The sequence below is a fragment of the Mugil cephalus genome, chromosome 18 (assembly GCF_022458985.1).
Source record: "Mugil cephalus isolate CIBA_MC_2020 chromosome 18, CIBA_Mcephalus_1.1, whole genome shotgun sequence".
NCBI lineage: Eukaryota > Metazoa > Chordata > Actinopteri > Mugiliformes > Mugilidae > Mugil > Mugil cephalus.
Window position 1 is genome coordinate 16,002,290 of NC_061787.1, and position 20,988 is coordinate 16,023,277.

General features: G+C 39.8%; 2 protein-coding genes across 3 annotated transcripts; one reads left to right on the forward strand and one right to left on the reverse strand.

Moving 5' to 3' along the window:
• Nucleotides 1–2,692: 2,692 nt before the first annotated feature.
• Nucleotides 2,693–13,838, reverse strand: zc2hc1a (zinc finger, C2HC-type containing 1A). Of its 2 annotated transcripts, XM_047568788.1 has the most exons (10): nucleotides 13,746–13,838; nucleotides 13,053–13,126; nucleotides 11,510–11,626; nucleotides 11,037–11,063; nucleotides 9,929–10,070; nucleotides 8,234–8,376; nucleotides 5,919–6,024; nucleotides 5,724–5,799; nucleotides 5,038–5,142; nucleotides 2,693–4,097 (listed from the first exon to the last, which is right to left on the reverse strand). In XM_047568788.1, exons 1-10 carry the CDS (start codon nucleotides 13,762–13,764, stop codon nucleotides 3,962–3,964), a joined length of 945 nt encoding a protein of 314 aa, XP_047424744.1. In that variant the 5' UTR covers nucleotides 13,765–13,838; the 3' UTR covers nucleotides 2,693–3,961. The 2 variants fall into 2 exon arrangements, with proteins under 2 accessions (XP_047424744.1, XP_047424745.1); XM_047568789.1 differs by lacking the exon at nucleotides 11,037–11,063.
• Nucleotides 13,839–15,495: 1,657 nt separating this feature from the next.
• On the forward strand, nucleotides 15,496–20,988 carry pkia (cAMP-dependent protein kinase inhibitor alpha). The gene is made up of 3 exons (XM_047568353.1): nucleotides 15,496–15,624; nucleotides 17,486–17,663; nucleotides 18,962–20,988. Exons 2-3 carry the CDS (start codon nucleotides 17,513–17,515, stop codon nucleotides 19,036–19,038), a joined length of 228 nt encoding a protein of 75 aa, XP_047424309.1. The 5' UTR covers nucleotides 15,496–15,624; nucleotides 17,486–17,512; the 3' UTR covers nucleotides 19,039–20,988.

Genomic DNA, 20,988 nt, shown 5'->3' on the forward strand with positions numbered 1-20,988 from the left:
ATCAAAATGTCCACATTTAAGAGTTCTGCTAATTTGAAACTAGCGTGGTCGCGACTGAGGATCTGAACGTGTCACTGAGGGTACACGCTGTATTATGCGCATGTAGCAACTCATGTTGTCTTTGGTCTGCAGAGTTTTGTAAACAACCTGCATACGCTAACCTGCAAAATGAAGACGTTAAGGCTTTCCCACACAGACAGGCTGGTCAGGAATGTCCTAACCTCAATACGATGCTTCTGTCTCGAGACACCGGTAAGCAAGTTTTATATTCCTACTAAATTGATGCTTTGCTCTAATGAAACTCTTGAAAAGACAGCAACAAGGTGACCAACTTCAAATGATTCTCCGGTTTCTGTGTAGGGGCTGAGGCATATTTAATTGACAAAGGCAGAGGAATGTTGGCAGACTGTACTGTTTCCTTCTGCCAGATAGTGGGTGACTCATGAGTTAAATAGCTGATCGTCTATGTGAGTGTATCCAAACATGATTTGTGTTCTTAAACTAGTTTACTTGGTCCTGGACGGAGTAAAGCTCCAGAGGGAAACATGGATGTGGTGAGAGAGAGAGGCCAGGGAGACTATTCGTGAGCTCAATCATTCAGTTTCTCCATTTGTATTTGTAACTTGAGATCTTCTGGTCGTCCTAAGTGTCACAAACTTGGATGCTGAATGAACAGCGTTTTCCTAAAATGCTGTGGGGTAAACCACACCCTTATTAGTCTCGGATCACTCATGCCATGTTTGTTCTCAACATTAGAGGATCAGAATCCAATACAGTGATTCAGGTTTGTCGTTAAAGTCTGAGTCACTCAGCATAACGAATTCAGGCCTCTTCAAAGCCACAGGTTCAAAATGATGGCTGTCGCAAATATGCTTTGTTCAAGAACCATTTTGTTTGTCTTTTTGATCACACCTGGGGACTGGGGAATAATAATCGTGTGATTAAACTGAGTGTTGTCAGAAATTGGATTAATTAGTCATCAACATCAGTCCTGCTAAGGGCCGCTAAATAAGTTCTAAACTGATGTTCATTGGATACATTCAAGTGTATTTCAGTCGTATGACTCTGCACTGATTAACACATGTTTACTGACTAGACTAAAGACCCCAACGTGACATCGAAGAGGAGGAGGACAGCACCAAGGCGTAGGAGGAACGGCGAGAGGAGGAGGAACGGGGAGAGAAGGATGACCAAAACGCTTTGCAAAGCAAAAGCGATCCTCTCTACCATGACTGAATGCTACCAAATGCTGAGTGCTCGCGAAATGAATACCTGAGACCAAACTCAAGCGCAGTGTGAAGCGAGAAGAAAAAACAGAAAAAAAAGGGAAAAGAAAAAAAAAAAGAATTGAAAGAAATCGCAGGTGCTTCCGGTTTCTCTGTACTACACTATCCCCTGTCGGAATAGGCAAGCAGAAACTTCCACTTCATTTAAGCTTTCCTCTCAAGTACCAGTATATCTCTCTTGCAGTTGTTCTGGGCGTTGCATGACTACTGACTGTTAAGTTGCCAAGCTACAAAGAAACAAGCTATTTAGCCGACCAGCCAAAGAGCTCCTCAAGCCTGCCCAACAAACTGGACTCCCACGCGCGCTGCACGTCGTGGTGCTGTGCCACACGCACACTCCTGCTCCTGTACAGAATTCACATAAATGTCTTGCGGACTACGTATAAACAAGGTGAATGATACGCAGCACGGCGGAGTTCCTGGGTGGTTGAACTGAAACTGTTTTAACAGATTACTTTACAGGTGCCAGCGTGCAGCTAACAGATCTCTTCTGAGCAATTAGATTGTAAAATAATATGCTATGACATTTACTTGCACTCGAGTATTTAGGCATGACCAGGAAATCTAAGGTGCTGAAATACAGTTTTGCTTTCATTTTGGATTAGAGCGACTAGCCCTGGCACATCTCCTGTCAGCTCGCTTATCTGTTTCTGTCTGTCTGGGGAGTTGTTTTAGTCTGTGTGTCAAGTTGTCGCCACTTTCCAAGATGACATGGGTTGATTAATCGTGTAGCATGATTGATATTTTAAAAGCACATTCTGCCACAGATGGCTGAGTTCAGCTTACAGAACTTATTCTGTTGTGGGATACAGCTAAGAAGCGTTTTGTGACACATTCAGTTGGTGCTTTGATTGATGGTACCTGCGTAATTAAAAAACAAAACAGAACGTACTGTTCCATAGGGCGACAGAACACTGAATTCATATTTGATGTATAAATATTTGTTGGTTTGTGGGAAGGAAATGCAAAAAAAAAAAAAAAAAAAAAAAAAAAAACAACAAGCAAGAAAAACATAAGCCTGTAGCCTTTGCTCCCAATTCCCGTGACTACTTCCTGTGCAGCAGCTATATGCCCTTCCTGTCAGGTACCATACATGTAGCTAATTTCTGTCTGTAAAATGTATATATTTTTTAAGCAGATAACACAACTAACATTGTATATTGACATGTGTATTCCAAATATATTTATATCTAAAACAAACAAAACATATGTGTAAAAGTGTTTCTTATTTTGTCATTTAGCCTAGCACACTGACTACAATAACAACAGAAAAGTGTCAGTGCAGCACAATGTAATTCAATAGTACTATAAATAATAGCTCATTGTTATATCGACCACAAGATGAATAGCATAGACTGTACTTCCTCAACTTTCTCTCACCTCAACAGATGCAACTGGATCACAGCTGTCTTCATAGAAGTTTATTTATGGTGGATATACATGGCATTAGGAGCACAACCGTATCCAGGCTGGCAACTGTCGTACTCACTACATTTTGAAAGTCGGTTGAAACATTTCTGGTTACGTAGCATGGATACAGTTCTGGAACAAACCGCTTATAGAGCGTCAGAGTTTATCACCGCTAAATTACTTTAATTGCCTCGAGGAGAGGTCTCGCGTAGTGTCCCACCTGCAAATGAATTCATTAACAGTAGCCCTGTACTTTTTATCCTAAACACCTTAATGCACTGAATACTGACTGAATAGAAACATTAAAAAAGGAAAACGGCAACACATCCAAGTGCATTTAGGCTTCATACAAATCCAAATAAAAACACATTTTAATTCCGCAAAGCATTAAAAGACAAGGCGCAGTCCTTTCTTTTTTTAATAAAAATGAAAGGGAATAAGAAAATAAATAACTCGGCCCACTGTAGAAAACGACAGGGAATAAAAGGTACTGAGTAAACGCTACATTTGACTATGAAGATAATAAAATGAGAAAATTTGCCTGTAAAGTGACCTGGAAGGGTGCACTGACCTTTAATAGCTAGTGAATTGTTGGACTGGTCCCTGTCAAAACAAGGAAGATAAGATAAAGAATTTCAACTCATTATCTTTACAAAAGCACGTTGCTTCTTTTTTTTTCAGTAGTCAATCATATTGCACTTCAATGGGATTGTGTTCGATTTTGGAAATGCGGAGGCAGACAGGATCAAGGAATGTGTTTCAAATCAAAACTGACAGGGGATTAAGATAAGGGGACAATCATTTCTAATGAGACATCCAACACCCTTCATTAACTTCCTTTTTCGACTTATTTACTTCTTACCTTGTATCTGTTCTCACTCACATGTCCTCTGCTTTCATCTAAAGATACTCTAATACCTTTCAAATGTTGAAACTGAATTGCTTTTTTTTTTTACTTTGTTTACTGTTTTGCATCAGTTTACCACTGAGATCCGACTACCGCCAGTCAAAGTAAGTCAGAGAAACTAATGCATCGTTTATTGTAAGTCATAGTTACATCTGTGTATTGAAAATGCAGGGTTTGACCTATTCCAAATTGAGCTCCATAGGGTTGTAAGTCATACGCACAGTTGTACTGCCAGGAAACTACACCCAAGTGGGAAAATATAATTTAGTTTTTAATTAACTTTGGTGAAATTCCTGTTGCTAACCTGCATACCAGTGCATTCCTACTCCCTTCTGCCTTCTCTTTCATCTGACCTCCATCAAATACACATCCTCCTGATCCCACACTCGCAGCAGAATTTGGCAGATTCCACCGGGTACTTGGTCCCACAGGCGTGACAAAACTTGCTCTTCATGCCACCATTGCCAACATTATTCCCGCCATCTTCATCATTCCTGAGAAATGTGACAAAGGTGACAAAGCAGGAAGTTTAGTTTGGCATTCATATGGCCATGATTCAAAAAAGTTGTCCGTTAAATCAATATGCTAAGATTTGTAAATGACCTAAACCCTATATTTCATTGAAAATAGTACAGAGATAACAACTCAAAGGATAAAACTGAGAGATTTATTTTACTGGTGCCAGTAACACGTTTTTTTTTTGTTTTTTTGTTTTTTTAAAGTTGAGATGAAGCATGCTCGGCACTGTGCTGCATCATCACCACCTCTTCTTTGAACAATACTGCCAGTTGGGAGGGATTTGCTGGTGTAATAAGTGCACTACGTGTCCTGGTTTTGTGTTGCTGAAAGTATTTCCCTGAAAAAAATCGTCTGGATGGCAGCAAACAAAGCAAGTTCACTCTGCTCTTTAGTCTTAACGAATGCAGGATCCAAGAATCCATAATAAATTTTAACTAGCCATTCTGCTTTGCCTCAGCTTTGACATAGAGAAGAATCTTTGTCTGGAAAAGGGATTTAGTAATGTTGACTGGCGGTGTTCCTGAGCCCATGCAGTGATTTTCAGTGATTTTAGTGTGGTGCCTCCTGAAGGCCTGCGATCACGGACATTCAGTATTGGTTTTCAGTTACAGTTTTTTTTCAGTGTACAGATAACATATAGCATGGATAACACATAAAAGGGGCTCTTATTTATTTATTTATTTATTTATTTTTAAAGCAGCAGCTAGTAGTTTTGTTGGGTTTGCTCAAATCTCATTAAAAATTAACGTAAATTAAATCTGATTTAATAAGTTGTAAATGAGGAGTGACAACTTAACTCTATGAGGCATGTTGTTGGTATCAAACCGTACACAATATACTATCGAACCACAAGAGGTCAGGATAGGGTTAGCAAGCGAATAATCTGTGGAGCCAAGGCCTTTGTAGCTAATTCACCTCGAGATGTAGGCGTCTACTTTCTTCTTGTTGAGTCCCGTTCCAGATGGAGTGTTCCTCAAAGAGCCATAGCCAGAGCCCACTGCTCGGGTCTTACTTCCCACACTGGCAGGGGGATCAGAGAAAAGCAAAAGAGAAGAGAGACATGGCTGGGTCAAATGCAAACTACTTGAATGACTTAAGATGGATCTGAAACACGAAACAGACGTTTGAGTTGGTACTGACCTCCCAGAAACAAATGTCACCTGCTTTTTGTTAAATGTTATAAGATGTTGTTGGAAAAATTCTCAAAATGAATGTGGTAATACATGATACACTGCGCTATGTATGAGACACTCAGCAAAAAATATATATATATATTTTTTTTTTAATTCACATCCACATGCAGAAAAGTGAGATTTTGAAGTTTCAGTCATCTTTTGCCATTTTGTTACTGTAGACAAATATACAGATATTGTGTTAGTTAACATGGGGGAAAATGAAAGTATAAAACTGATATGAAATTAGTTCTTAATGCAACTTAATTCTCCTTCACTCAACTTTCAATGTTTTCCATTCTGACTGAAATGCACCTTGAAAGTAGAAAACCAAAACATAAAGAAGAATAACCTGGTAGGTAAGTACATGATCAGGGGTAAACTAAAGCGCAGTATGGAAAAGACATTTGTTTGGATGTGTGCACTCACCCCGAAGGTGGGCTTGTCAGGCCAGAAGGGTTACTCCTCACTGAACCTGCAGAGGAGACCTTACTAGAGGGGATTCCTTAAGTGAAAGAGAGAGAGAGAGATAATAAATGAGTAAAACAGGACAATATGTGGTTTTCTGTAGTTCATCTAATAAAATGTTTTAAAAAATAACAGAACATAGCCGTGTCGTCTTACCAGTGGACTGTCCAAGGCCGGATCTCTGGGGTAAACGAGAGGAGGCCGAAGGGATGGTTGACACAGCAGGAGAGTTGGCCTTCTTCACAAGACCAGGAGCCTTTTGCTTAAGACAGAGAAAGAGAATCAAAAAAAAATGAATATATGGAACACAACATAATCTGTGAATGTCACTGAATGGCTCTATAAACCAATATAACATGTTTTAACACTAGGAAGCCTAAGTGACATGACGATCAATGGCCAAGCTTTTCTCCTTATAAAGGATACAAAGAGCTCCGAACCGAAATGATTCAGACCCCGCTGTTTTTATTGGCTACCAAATTAACTCCCCAGCATGCACCACAGCTGTTGCTAAGTGACAGGCAAGTCTACGACTGCTGCAAACCGTGGCAATAAAAGACAAGGACTTGTTCGGGATTTAGGAAAAAAACACTTCCTAATTATAAATAATTGGCAATAACAGAACAGAGAATTGCCTGGCAAAGACTTCAGAGAAGCAAGAGTGGCAGCGTAGCTATTAAAAAATACACACACACTAAAGGTTAGAAATTTATGCAGCAAAGTACCAGAAATCCTATCTTAAAATTCCAATTGCAAGTTTTCTCTGCTAATGTTAGTGTCCGTGCATCAGAAAGCACATTACTGAAAAAACATGACAGTTTACAACATGAACAAAAAAAGCAAAACAACAACAAAAAGTACAAGACAAAAGTTTGTTCACGTCTCCACAAGCGTCAATGTAAGCGCAACTAAAATTGATGTGATTTATATGAGTCTGCAGCGATATTTATGGTCTTACTGTAAATAGTACTATATCTACAACATATTTTTAAACAAATATTTCATTCAGATTTCATGTATCCATTCGCATACAATGGTCCAACGTTCAAAGTATATTTCGAAGTGTTCATCGAGGTCACGTCGAGTGCATGATTGCATACTGTCACAATGTTAAACCTCCTTATTATTCCTCTCTGCTAAAGGTATTTAGGCAACAATAACAATAAGATAATACTTTATTGATCCCCATTGGGGAAATTCAAATGTTAAAGCAGCACTAATCAGAAAAGAAAGAAATTAAATAGGACGCAGAGAGCAGGCAGCCAATAACATTAAATAGGACAACAGGCGACAAAAAAGTACAGTACACAAAGCGACAACAGTTGTGGAAAAAGTGACAATGAAAGTACGCTAGATATTGGCTCAGTGAAGCCACAGCTGTGTGCTGTCCACACTGCTCAAAGGCACAAGGGAGCGTTTGAAGCATTCAGTTCTGCACCCCCGGGTGGGATGATCCGCTGGCTGAATACGCCGCAAACGGGGCAAGTGGGTCGTAAATTCCACCCACAACTCACATATAATGCATGTATAATGAAAGTCACTGCCTACAAGGTGACAAAAAACAGCCTAGATACAAACTTCTTTCATAATTTTTCCTCTCAAGTCATGGCACAGCTGTGCTCCACGCTCTCTGCTCTGAAAATAACTGTATCAAAATAGTATTTCTATCATCTTGTCAGAAACCACCGGACCAACTGTCCCAAAACCAAGTCACCATCAGCTTTGACTTTGTCAATAGACTCTGAATGAACAAGCTGGTTTTCAAGATGTTACGTCTTAAGTGAGGCACAAAAAGCAACATAGAATGTTTCTGGAAGTGGATTTAGAAATCTCAACTGAGCATCAGCATATAGACGTTTCCATAAAAACTTATTTTAAAGAAAATGCAGAGTTTTTCTGCTTGGCAATTAAATAAGACCAATTATGTTTGAATGTGTTAAGTGCGCCATTTTTCAACAAAAACATATACCATCAGCCACAACATTAAGACCACTGACTGGTGAAGTGATAACGTTTATCCTCCCATCACAATGCAACATTCTTCTAGGCAACCTTTGGCCTTGGCATGACGTGGCTGTTTACCTGGATACGTAACACTGTTGTTACCGTCCATAGCAACAATGCATAGGCAGCAGCCGTTGCCAGCAGGGCACTAAACACACAGGAACAGGTAAAAAAACAAGTAAAAATCCAAGGTTTTTACTCGGCCTTTAAACACCCCTGATCCCAAACTGATCTGTAGGAGGCCCATCCCCTCAACCGAAATGACCCAAAGGCCCCCACTAACACTGTCCTGGTGCCAGACACAACAGGGCACCTTCAGACGGCCTGTGTTCATTCTCTGGTCAGTCAGGTTGCATTGGAAGCACAAGAGAGACCTATTCAATGATGATGTTAATGTTGCAGCTGCTCGTTGCAAATTGTCTCTTCAGGTGCACATAATCACCGTTGCTGTTTGTGCATGTGTGTACCTGTGTGCGAGCTGGAGGCTTCTTGACGTCAACTGACTTGCTTTTGTTGGGCATACGGGCAGCCTGCTCCTGGCAGAACTTGATGTGTCTGTCAGCTGCACTCTCGTTGAACCGCCGCTGACAGAAAGGACACTGGATGTAGTCTAAAGGAAAGGCAGAGTGAGTCGGCTACAACATAAATCCCATACAGAGGCAGCTACAGTTTGAAGATGTGCATTCCTCTGTATTTTCTTTCATTTAATTTCTGCATAAAAACTACTAAAAAGTACCGAGAGCAGACCAAGCGAACCCAATTAAACCATTTAAATAGATAGGAATAGCTTCAATAGTGCTTGTGTATTTGTTCATTCAGGAAAATTTGTCAGTATTTCTTCTCTGTGAGGTGCATAAGACAAATCAGATGCCATCTGTTCAGAAGCTTTTTCAGTCAACGTAATGAGATTCTGGTGTCATTAAGTACCCCGTCTAGTTTAGGAAAAAGTTACTTTAGCCAAGTCTGATATTAACAAGTCCGGGAAATGTATGATGGCATAATAAGCTTTCTAGGGACATGAGTTCTGAGTTGCAGTTGATCATCAGGTTGGAGAGTTTGAGTTTGCAATTCACAACTCCACTGTCCGACATATTGTGAACAACTGGAAGACCACGCCAGAGATTAGATTAGAGATTAAAGTCAGAGGTTACACAAGGAACCAGTGTTACATCTAAGCAACTGCAGGCTTCTCTTCCATTGGCTAATGTTTAAGAGTTGGGTTTAGGAATCCACTTTCAAGAGAACACTGAACAAACATGGACTGCATGGCACAGTGGCAACAACAAATCCATTGTTCTTCCTCAATAAAAGTAATTGCTGCCAGTCTGCAGTTTTCAAACATCATGTGGACAAGCCAGAAAACTACTGGGAATTTTTCTCTGTGGACGTATAAAACAAAAGTAGAATTGCTAAAATGAGAGGCATCGTTTGGAGATGAAAAAAAACAAAAAAACAAAATACATTCCAGCATCAGAACCTAATCCCGTCTGTGAAACACGGGGGTGGCAATGTCGTTGTTTGGGCCTGTTTTGCCCTCACTGATGAGCCAATGCACTCTGAACCAGTGAATTCTAAAAGAAAATGTCAGGACATTTGTACGTGAGCGGAATCTTAAGAGAAACTGGGTCATGCAGGAAGACAGTAACCCCGAACAGACAAGTCATTCTACAGAACAATGGCTAAAGAAGAACAAAATGAATTTCTTGGAATGGCAGAGCCAAAGACCTGGCATTACTCCAGTAGTAATGTTATGAAAACACCTAAAGCAAACAATTCATGTGAGGAAGCCCATTGGCATCTCATGCTTAACAGATGTACGAATGACGGACAAGTTAAATATTTATTTCATCAGTTTGACAGGGTTCTCTTTGTCCGCTTTCAGGAACTGTGTGAAAAAAACATCTACTGACATTTTGGATAATTTTTATGCAGAAATGTGGAAAATTCCCAGGAACTCACACATTTTTTAAGCGGCACCGTACGTGAGTGAATATATTCCTTGTACTTCTCACTGTTGTCAATGTCTCCTAAATTACTTGACCTGCATGTTAAGTAGTGTTTTTATCACAACATTTTTTACGAGCTACGATACTACAGCAATAGTTTCTCCAGTCATTCTTCACTTTTTTGCTAATTCAACTTACAACAGAACTACGTTGTACCTGGGTCATAAGTGGGAGGCGGAGGTGGGGGTAAGGGTCCCCCATCCTTCATGACCTGAGTGACGTTTTTAGCAGCCCGGATGGTGGCGATGAAGTCCTCGTGTTTCTTGCGCCAGTTGGACGGCTTCTTCGGGGGTTCTGCCTGGCAAGACAACAACACCACACAAGAGGCACTCCAGTTACACTAGTTCATTTTCATAGTTACACGTCTAGCTTAAACAATGAACTGAAATACTGCCAAGCCAAGATTCACAAAACTTGCAACTTGACGCGGTTAAATATTAACGATGACATGTCTTATCTCAGTATGGACATTTCTATAACTGAATTTTTGCTGAGTGTAGCACTCGCGCTTCCTACTTGAAGCACCTATGAAAAAACCCTTTCCTTAGTGGGAGCCTGTGTTGCATCTAAAGCTGATGATTTCTGACAGAAGTAGTTCACGGAGGTTGATGTGAGCTGCTTCTATGGCAACATGATAGCCCCACTGACTTCCTACTTCCTGATATACTTCAACTTCACTGTGTGAGGGCAGATTTCTCTTACATTATGTGCTTCACTTGTCAGAGCCTTCTACATTAGTAATGATGAAATGCAGAGAGAATAACACATCCTGTTCATATCACAGATCTGAGAATACCGTTACTCCAGTGAGAGGACAGGGTGAGTCTGCAGCAGTTAGTTAAAGCCAAGGCAACAGAAAGAATACATACATGTATATTGTTTGAGTTGTTAAGTCGATCTGTCTAGCTTTCTATCCATCTAGCAAGGCTAGTCTGAGTCGAGGGGTTGCAGCAGTGCAGCCAGTGAATATGGCATCATCACAGTCAAGGTGAAAGAAAGAAAACATCAGATACATTTGTTTGTTGCGAGTTGAAGAATGGGGGAAGGTAAACAAAGTACCACAGATTTTTTTCTTTTTAGAAAGAAAAGAATACCACCAGCGATGGTGTTGACCTGCCTCGGGACTATACAAGCCAATGTTTCAAAGTGTTTATAGAGACAGCATGGTCTCACGGTAAGCAAAACGGCCTCCACAGCTTCAACAAATCATCCGTGTCTAAAAATCACGTAGAAGGACAATAAAACAAAGAGCAAAGCAACTTACTTTCTGAGCAGCAGCTGAACTTTGTGACTGAAATACAATTGAAAGTAGTTTACATTTGAAAAATTAACTTTCATACATGGAACACCAAAGAACACGGGCTGTTCACCCCAGTTACAATAATATATATATATATATTTTTTTTTTAGCATGTTTACAGCTGATTCTTTCCATGTTAAACATTATGGCCATTAATATGGAACTTGAATAATCCAAAATATTATTTAATGTCTTGTACAGACTGGATAAACCGGTCAAGTTTTATAGAAAGCAGATGAACTAACCAATAAACAGAGCTGCCTAATGATATAAACTTATAAACAGGAATTCAATGACAATGATGTTTAAATACACACAACTTTCCAGTAGGCTGAGATGTATAACTTTGGGAATTTTGTCTTCTAACAACAATCACATTGTACCTTTTTTTAAATGTTGCGGTTGGTTTCCATCCCTCCCCTTGTGTAAAGGCTTACCTTTGGTTTTATGGGTTTGAGTGTGGGGATGTCTGTTCCCTCGGCTCTCTGTCTACTGGAGTCAAAAACCTTTCTCTTTTTAGCTGCAGACTTTTGGCAGATTTTAGTATGTTTCTCCTGCAGGAAGAGAAAAATTATACACAAAACAACGTAATCAGATTTTACGTGTCTTGGAAAACACCAACCAAAAGGCCAAACTTTCTTTCTTTCTTACTGAACGCAGCATCCACTCCACTCTAGAAGCATACTGTATATCCCAAAATAAATCCAGAGCAATGATACATCGTGCGTTCAAGCAACCATTTTACAGTAATGAGGGTGAGTGCTTGTATTAATGCGCACATTATTGTATTAGCATTACCAGGAAACGATATGTTCCAATATGGTACAGAAATCAGTGCAGCACTGCCGTTGTAAAAGTCTATATCATGTTTCACTTAAGAAAAAAAAATAGGGAAAAAACAGCAAATACAGAGGTGTTAATAAACATATGCGTCTTCATTTGTGCACATAATGACCATTACTTTGAAACAAATATCATTACTTAGCAGCTCTCTACCATCTGCATTTCTACTGAACAGAGAATGGAGTAAAATTGCCCAGATGTGAAAACCAGACTGAGACTTATCCACACAGACTCAGCGTTTGCAGTGATTGCAGCAAAAGCTATACCTACCACTAAATATTTATGCAATCACTTATTTTACAATATGTGTTCTTATTAAATTCCAAATATCGTTTTTACTTTGACTGTAAAACTTCAATTTGTAAACTTTTTGTACAAGAAAAAAATCAAACTTTACTGACAGTGACTCAGTTAATAAAAGCAATAATGTGGGACTTTTATAAGGACTGTATAAATGTGAGAGCAATATGGTTTAGTATCACAGAAGTTCCTGAGCCTGGGTCTTACATCTCACACATTTGCCTGAACAAATAGCTTAAACAACGAACTGAAATATTGCAAAGCCACCAGGATTCCCTAAAGTTTCAACACGACATGGCTAAAAATACTAGCCATGTCAAATATTATGGTTACACAATCTTATCTCAGCATGGACATTTCTATAACTTAATTTTTGCGAGTGCAGCAGTCGCACTTCCTACTTACCCTTAGTGGGAGTCTGAGTTTTATCTAAAGCTGATGATTTGTGACAGAAGTTATAAATTTGAGAGCAATACAGTTTAGTATCACACCAGTTCCTTAGCCTGGGTCTTAAATCTCACACATTTGCCTGAACAAATAGCTCTGTTTAAGCCCTCTTCTCCTCTATAAAGAGCTCTTCACATGGGCGCTGCTGGCTATTTGGATCACTGCCAGTGACACATTATTTTCCAAACTGCTGATATCTGTCAGCTGATAGTAACTGTGGAACCTGCTGGTGACCCAAGCACGCCCTCAGCAAATGATAAGCACATACAAAATATTAAAGTTTCCAAGTTTAGCTCCACCAATCTCTTGCATTGTCTTCAAAATGTGTGTGTTTGTCAAAAGTGAATTTCAGCTCAGTGTTAAGAAAGACAGTGGAGCGTTTCTCTTTACCAGGACTTTAGGGAAGAAACATCTTTTACAGGTGTTGCATTGGACCAGGTCCTCAGCCGGAGGAGCTTCCCCATCTGTAAGAATAACACATTCAGTTCCTGATTGTGGGGGGAAAGTACAAATTAACCACGCCTATCTTTCTCATAAAAGTGTCCATATTTACAAATTACTGGATTTCTTATGGAGCAGTTAATAACTGATACTGATTCCGCACACATAAATTGCAATTTAGGCATTGTTGATTCTACCAATCATTTCCAAATGCTAAAAATGGCTAAAGGTAACTAGACACTAGCTAAGGTTAACGTAAATTTTCAAAAGGGGGGCTTATATATGCATATTTTTAGGATAACGGCGGTTAGTATTCAAGACAATTAACCTCTATCAATTCATCCAATACGCGATTTAGTCCATTAATTCATACGATCACCGGTTAGCAGTATGCTACTACGGGATAGCTCCTGTGGCTAGGGATCACACCCATTCAGACATTAAGCAGCAGCTAGCTTCATCTTTGGCCCTGACGTTGCCTGGCGTTACTTGTCCTAATTTCCAAACAAAAAGGAGGTCGCTACCAAAAACTGGTTGGCAACTGCAGCACGGTTAGTTTGGGACTGTAAAAATTAAAAGGTGTTGCTCTCGACATCACAACAAAACAGTCTATATAAACCCATGGACTGCAATTTCGCTCACCTTCAAATTCTTCCATCATTAGGTTATCCCAGCAGTCTGATGCTGCTGCTGTTGTCACAAACGGTCAAACGCAGCCAGAAGAACAGGAGCGTTCAGCCCTGCTCACTTCCGGGTTTGCGAAAATTTAAAAAAAAGAGTCTCATACTTGTGTTTTAAACTATCTATTATGATAGTAATAATAGTAATAAATGACAAAAAACGAAAATTTAAGTCTATATTAATTATTTAAAAGCTTATCACATCTACGTATCACTTTGTTACATTGTTGTATCTATCTGGATTACGTCTAAGATAGCATTTGAGTTCGTTGTATTATGGGAATGCTTGAGAAAATTATACATTCATGTATTCATCACTGAGAAAATTCTACAAATTTTTAAAAAATATTTATTAATTTCCCGAGTGCTGCTTCTTTCACCCGTGGTACACTGTAATTTTGTTCCAACCGACCAGAGTTTCCCCTGACTGAGCATGAATGTGAATTGTCTTGACAGAACTGATCTTTGGCAACCAATAGCAACTGGCTTCTCTGACGCCGCTTGATGTGCTAACATCCGAGGATTTCATTGGTTGTTACTGCAGGGTTTGGGATACTGTAGTGTGTACTTAGGACGGCAGGTGGGGCGTGGGAGGAAACCGCCAATGTTCCTTGCATTATTCCCAAATATGGAATAAAGTAGCTCGCCATTTTTTAAATAGTTTGTATATCAGTATGTGGAAATTGGAAATATATATATATATATATTATGTGCTATTATGTGCTATTAATGTGCTAATTATGTGCTAAATATATTATATATAATATAATATATTTATTATATATATATATATATTATATATATTATATATTATATATATAGCACATAATAGCACATATAGCACATAATAGCACATATATATATTAATTATTCCAATTGATCCCAGAAAAGAATACATATTAGTCAAATTTAGATATTGATGTTTTAAGGGCTTAGAGTTTATATATATATATATATCTATATATATATATATATATATATATATATATATAGAGTTTATATATATTATATATATATATATATATATATATATATATATATATATATATATATATATATATATATATATATATATATATATATATAAACTCTAAGCCTCTTAAAACATCAATATCTAATTTTACTAATATGTATTCTTTTCTGGGATCAATTAAAAAACGGATACAGAGTTCACATGTGCCGTCTCTAAATAAGGGCTATAGCCTTCCCTTAAAGAGCACTACAAATCTCAAACAAGTGTGTCCCCTTGCTGCTTTGTCAGCTCAAACATTTACCCAGTGCAAACACTCAGAAGTTCCTACTGTCCCATATTGAGGACGCGTTTCATCTGAATGGAGTAATTCATTACGGACAGATGCTGTCGGACCGTAGTAAGCACGACAATGAATGGCCGCATCTGCCTCCATCACAACAAAGTCACTGTTCTCACAGTGGCTCTGCTCTGTGAGAACTCTGTCTCTCTCTGACACACACAACACAAAGTCACACACACTGTTGCGTTTGTGACTCTAATAGGGGGCAAAACTAGATAGATAGATAGATAGATAGATAGATAGATAGATAGATAGATAGATAGATAGATAGATAGATAGATAGATAGATAGATAGATAGATAGATAGATAGATAGATAGATAGATAGATAGATAAACAGGTGTTAAGTTACTTTCGTGCCCTGACGCCACAAAAAAAATGTTTTATTTTGAAATTGGTTCCCGGAAGTAGTTCTGGCAGTAACTTGATGTTGGTAAATCCTCTTTCTAGAGCGCAATGGGGAATACTGAAGACTCAGGCTGATGTGATTGACCCCGGCGAACACTCGGAAGCCGTTTAGCTCGAGCAGGTACCTTATTCATAATAACATTCATCATCACCATCATCATCGTCGTCGTCTACGTCGTAATTGCACAGACACGGGATGTAGTACGTCTCGTTATTGCATGCGTAATGTCAATATCATGCGATCTGGCACCGACTTAGCAATTTGGGGGTCTTTGTCAACAGAGAAAGACTGATTGTTGACCTATTATTCAAATCAGTTCGAGCATGTTTATTTTCTTGCGCCATTAATGGAACGAGTAAAGACTCAAGATGATTAGTATGCACGTGCTTTATTATATATAAGCACAGTGTGCGCAACTTGCACTGCAAAATTTGCCATTTGTTCAGAACATAATAATAAAGGCCTTCAGTTGGCTAATAACTCATTCAGAATGATGGCAGATTGATTCATTTGATTGCAGGGCTATGGGAATAACAGCCACTAAGCTCCTGTTAAAAGGATATCGCTGGAATAAAGCGTTTTCTACATGGCATTGAGATGGGCATCAGTCCCAGTTATGCCCAGACCACCTAGAATAACTCTTGCAGAAGTTTCTGGGCTTCCACCCCTGTACTCCCACCACCCCTGCTACACTCTGTGCAAATTTTCTGTTTGGCAGCGCTTCAAATCAAGTGTTGCAAAGCCACTTAGCTGCCAGTTATTGTATTTTTGTGTATGTTTTAGTCAGTGGCGGTGAAGGCAGCTCCCTCTGGCTTGTATTAAATTATGTAAACTGTCAATAAATGTTTTATACAACATCACCAGCATAAAAATCACATGCCCAGAACGTTCCGTCACATTTAGTCACAAAACTCATCTTTGGTTTAAAATATTTATATTAACCTGCAGTGACAAATGAACTTAACAGATTAGTCGTCTTATCTCTAATATTTATTGGTTTCTCAGATGCTTGGACTATAATATGTGTTTTGTATATTAAGAGTTTCTTTCTTTCCCAGAGCATCAATTTATACTCATCACACTAATTCTCTCATTTCATGTTGGAGAAACAGTCATGCTTCCCCCGTGTTGTGACTTGCAGTGGTCCGCGGACAACATCTGTCAGGTCTCACCCATCTTGACACCATTTCAAGAATGACAGCTGAGTGGGCGTGTGCTCTGATGGTGACGGAGTAGGCGTCTAAAAATATCCACGGTCAATGACAGCTTGCGCCGCTCTGAAAATAACCACAAATAGATTTTGGGGCTGAGGTCATCTTTGTGAATTTCCTCTTAGTTAACAACCCCTGAGTATCGTGAGGGTTGCGTGACATCTCCGGAAAGCTTGATTTGTTTTGTGTCGTTCTTAGTCTTAGAGGGACATATGAATGGAGATATTCAAAAGTGACACGGAATGACAGATTATAATTAGTAGAAATGGGCCAACAAAGCCTAAACCTGCTCGGTGCTGAAGGGCGGCTTCATCCGGGCAGATTGATACAGAGTGTTAGCATCTCAACAGAGGGGTTTAACCTAAATCTCTGCGGCAACACAGCTCCCAACGTGGCATGATTACTCCAAATGGGACTGTGGTTTTCTTCCTTTGTCCCATAATTACCCCTTTGAGTGGGGTTTTTTTGGGTTGCTGCACTGCCTCGGTTAAAGAGCACCATCATTTGTGGTTCCATTCCACTTCTTTGTTTTCTTTCTCCAAAATTTGTCTCCTCTGTGTAACTGGTGTCTTATGCACCCGAAGACATATTAAAAATAGATTAATCTGGGATTAGGTGGTAATATAAGAGGAGGGAGAGGTGCATTGAGGGAGTGCATACACGGCGGAGTGGTGATGCATCCATTGGGTGAAGCTAATTCACAAAATTTCACAAGTATCTGTGATCTTTTAGTAAACGTGTGTTTGTATTTGTGTTTGTGTGTGTGCCAGGCCATGCTGTGGTGAGGTGTGTCAGCGATGACGGATGTGGAGGCGACCTATGAGGACTTCATTGCTTCTCGACGATCGGGCCGACGGAATGCCATCCATGAAATGCCAGCAGCACCAGGAGAGCAGGGACCCACTGACTTGTCACAAAGTCTGGCACAGCTCAACATCAACAAGTCAGGTGAGAAGCACCGCGGGTCATCCATGGAAGACTTTCAGCGTCCGCTGTTGATGACCCGTTTTTACCAGAACTTGTGGAGAAGCTCCGTTTAGAGAATAAATGAGTCCGTTCCGTGGCGCTTGCATGCAGGCAGTGTCTCTGTATGCCTTAAGTCTGCAAGAGTTTTAAATATAAAATAGACTCTTTCAGGCTTAATTTTGTTTTCACCTTCTGAATGTTCCATGCATGGATCAGTGTGTTTTATTTTTTTTTGTGATTAACAGTTTTATTTTTCATTTTCATCATCAAATTTTTCATTATCAACCCCCATTTTTTCGAACACTGCAACTCGTGCCATCTCCACAGCCCACTCTTGCAAAGAGGATACCCCCTCCGACTTCCATCCCCTGACAAGTATTTGTCTGCCAATCATAATACTAGTTTGGACAAAGCTTTTAATGTGTTTATCCCGTCCTGTCAGAACTGAATAATCGCCGAAAATAAATAATCTAGGACTAAATGAAATTTGCATCTCTGTAATCTCACATAGATTATCATAAACATTGGTCCAAAATTGTTGGATTTTTTGACATGACGATAAACAATGAATTAAAGTACCTTCCTCAGATTTACATTGCCAACAATTAGATGTGGTTACTAATCCTAATCTAAATAATCTGGAGGGAGTCCAATAAAAACGATGCATAATTTTGAATTGAATGAGGCGTACTCTCGCATCTAAACTATTTTAATCTTTTTACAAATTCTGTTCCAATCCTCATCATTGAATGTCAAGTTCAGATCCCTTTCACATATCTTCTGCAGAGCTGCAATGGGCCCATTACCAAGAGTCTGAATCAGCATAGAATAATAGACAGCTGCCTCGTGTCCTTTTCCATAACTCTTTAAAATATTATCTACGAGCTCTGCATTGTGGGGAACCAATACAGTGGACCCAAAAAACGCCCCTAACATGTGTCCAAGTTGCAGGTACCCAAAAACGCTGGGATGTAGGGATGCTGCCGCATCAACTCCCCAAAAGATTTTAAAGAACCATCACCAATCCCCCAAATTGACCACTCCCTTCTCCCACCATATCTTCCAATAAATGGGATATTTACCAATTCGCAGTTTAGAATTTAACCAAATCGGATCAGTGTGTTTTAAAAGTATCAACAGAACCCCACACCGCACAGCTATGTGTGAGCCTTTCTGCTCGCGTGACATCAACCAACACTTGGTGGCGTCACTTCCCAAGTAACAACTTATACATGAAACTGACTGACTGACTCTCCCTGGCCTTCTTTCCTACTGTTCAGGTGACGAGGGAGAAGACGCTGAGAAAAGCCAGGACTCTGCAGCTAAAGAAGAGGCGACTCAAGCCGAGGGCACCTAAGAGCCATGAGACGTTCATGGACTCAGACAGCCACTTCTTTTCGTCCTTCTGATCCCTGAGTGCCAAGCCTCGGACGGGCCAGTTGCGACTGTGGACACAGACAGCAAAATCCTCTACTGCCAACGAACCCGCCATCAGGAAGTCATCGCTACAGCAACTGCGGTGCATTCTCCCTCCTGCAGCCTCCTCTCCTTGCTGCCTTCCCGTCAGGGCAGCTGATATTAGAGTGGATGTGGTGACTGGTGAGCACGGCGCAGCGCCAACAACCAAAACTGGCCCTCGTTAGGCTGTCAGTGGTCCTGAGTGGAGGGAGAGAAGGGGAAAGAAGGCACGTTAGGACTTTGGGACAGGCTTGAGTTTTGCCACAGAATTTAAATTTTGTCTTCCCCCCCCCCAGTCGCCTTGAATCAATCACCACTCCTGAGGCGGACACACTTCCAGGAAGCCGAGGACGGTGTTTGGGCACCTACTTTTCCTCTGTTTTTCTTCATGTGTGTCGGTGTCTGTGCTACCTCTACGAGTGCTCACTGTTTTTATTTTTTCTTTTTTTGTCACGCTGATTAGCCCAAGGCATCCTGGTACTACACTTTGTGTTTCTTTTTAAATGTCAGGTGTAATATCGCAGTCACTTATGACGGGATTTTAGACAAGTGTGTGTAAATAATTTTCATTGCAGTAAATCAAATATTCCACTGACCAGGGCAAAAAGGGCACATTTACTTTTGCCTGTCAGAGCGTCGGGAAATACACAAATTCAGATGTGTTCTGTTTCACTGGCTGACTTCCCTGTATCCTGCTTTGCTCTTGGAAGTGTGGATTACGTCTATGATGCCATTTGAGTGTTTGTGTTTTCTGCGACTGTTTCAGCCCTCACACCTGCAGACTTTGTAACATTTTAGCATTCTGAAGGACGTTTCCCATACACTTACACGAGGAATTAGTTTGGTACTTTACTTATCACTTGAAATACATGCACGCATTTGAAAGCTGTAGTGCTTAACTTTTTCTCCAGCATTTCTCATGTACTTGAGTGAGAAGGTGCCTCTCCTTCATGGTTTAACGCTATGAGATTGGATGTGATGTGTGCTGAGCACAGTGTGACGTCAGCAACCAAAACCAGTCCCGTTTGACTGTACACACGATTAAAATCCTGATATCCATCCATCCCGTCACCTTGAATCGAGAATAACTCCGTGAAAATGTGCATATGACGTATGCCTGCAGTTTACTGTCCCTTCTGATCTTTCAACATTCTCCATGGAGGAAAAGACACATCAGTGTTTTTCCTCACTGTCGATTCCTCAGTTCTGTTTCTATCAGCAAAAACATCCCACACTGTAGCTTTAAAAATACAACATTATTTGACCTAACTATGATTTGTGGATGTAGCATTTTTCTTTTACAAACAACTTTTAAATATTCATCATGCGACTGACTATAATTCTTGCAGTCATTGCATTCAGACGGTTGCTAATAGCTTGGAATGACACTTTTCCAAATACGTACCACCTATACATCTTAGCTAAGTGTTGCTTTGTTGCTCAGTTTGTTCATATTTAAGTATCCTTCCTAAGATGGGGAAAAATTCAAGTGCAAAGCAATTTCCTTTTCCCGGTTAGCCACAGTAGATTATTACACTGCCATTTATCATATCCAAAGTGTGCGAGTGCGTGTGTTTGGTTATCTTGGATGTTGACTGAAAACGTATTTGCTTCTGGAGAACTATTGCACTATTATTAGCAGTCGGTTAAACTTGTGTGTTGTTCATAATGTGTTACTGTTCGTTAAAGGCCTGTAGTGTGTGCTTTGTGTGTGACAATTGTAAGGTTTGTACAAAATGTCAATAAATTTTACTATTTTTGACCGTCAGCCTTTTCATGGTGAATCCCCCTTTTAATACTATAACTGTACACTGCCTTGTTTTTGTTAATAAAAATACATGGATCTTCA

What these genes read in the sequence shown, in the direction of transcription:
- zc2hc1a (XM_047568788.1), bottom strand. An exon ending in TCAAACCCATAAAACCAAAG is followed by an intron (nt 11,064 to 11,509) that starts GTAAGCCTTTAC and finishes ATTGTATTTCAG; the next exon opens with TCACAAAGTTCAGCTGCTGC. An exon ending in CTGACAAGCCCACCTTCGGG is followed by an intron (nt 5,143 to 5,723) that starts GTGAGTGCACAC and finishes TCCCCCTGCCAG; the next exon opens with TGTGGGAAGTAAGACCCGAG.
- pkia (XM_047568353.1), top strand. Translation starts at nt 17,513, where the DNA reads ATGACGGATGTGGAGGCGACCTATGAGGACTTCATTGCTTCTCGACGA. An exon ending in GCTCAACATCAACAAGTCAG is followed by an intron (nt 17,664 to 18,961) that starts GTGAGAAGCACC and finishes CCTACTGTTCAG; the next exon opens with GTGACGAGGGAGAAGACGCT.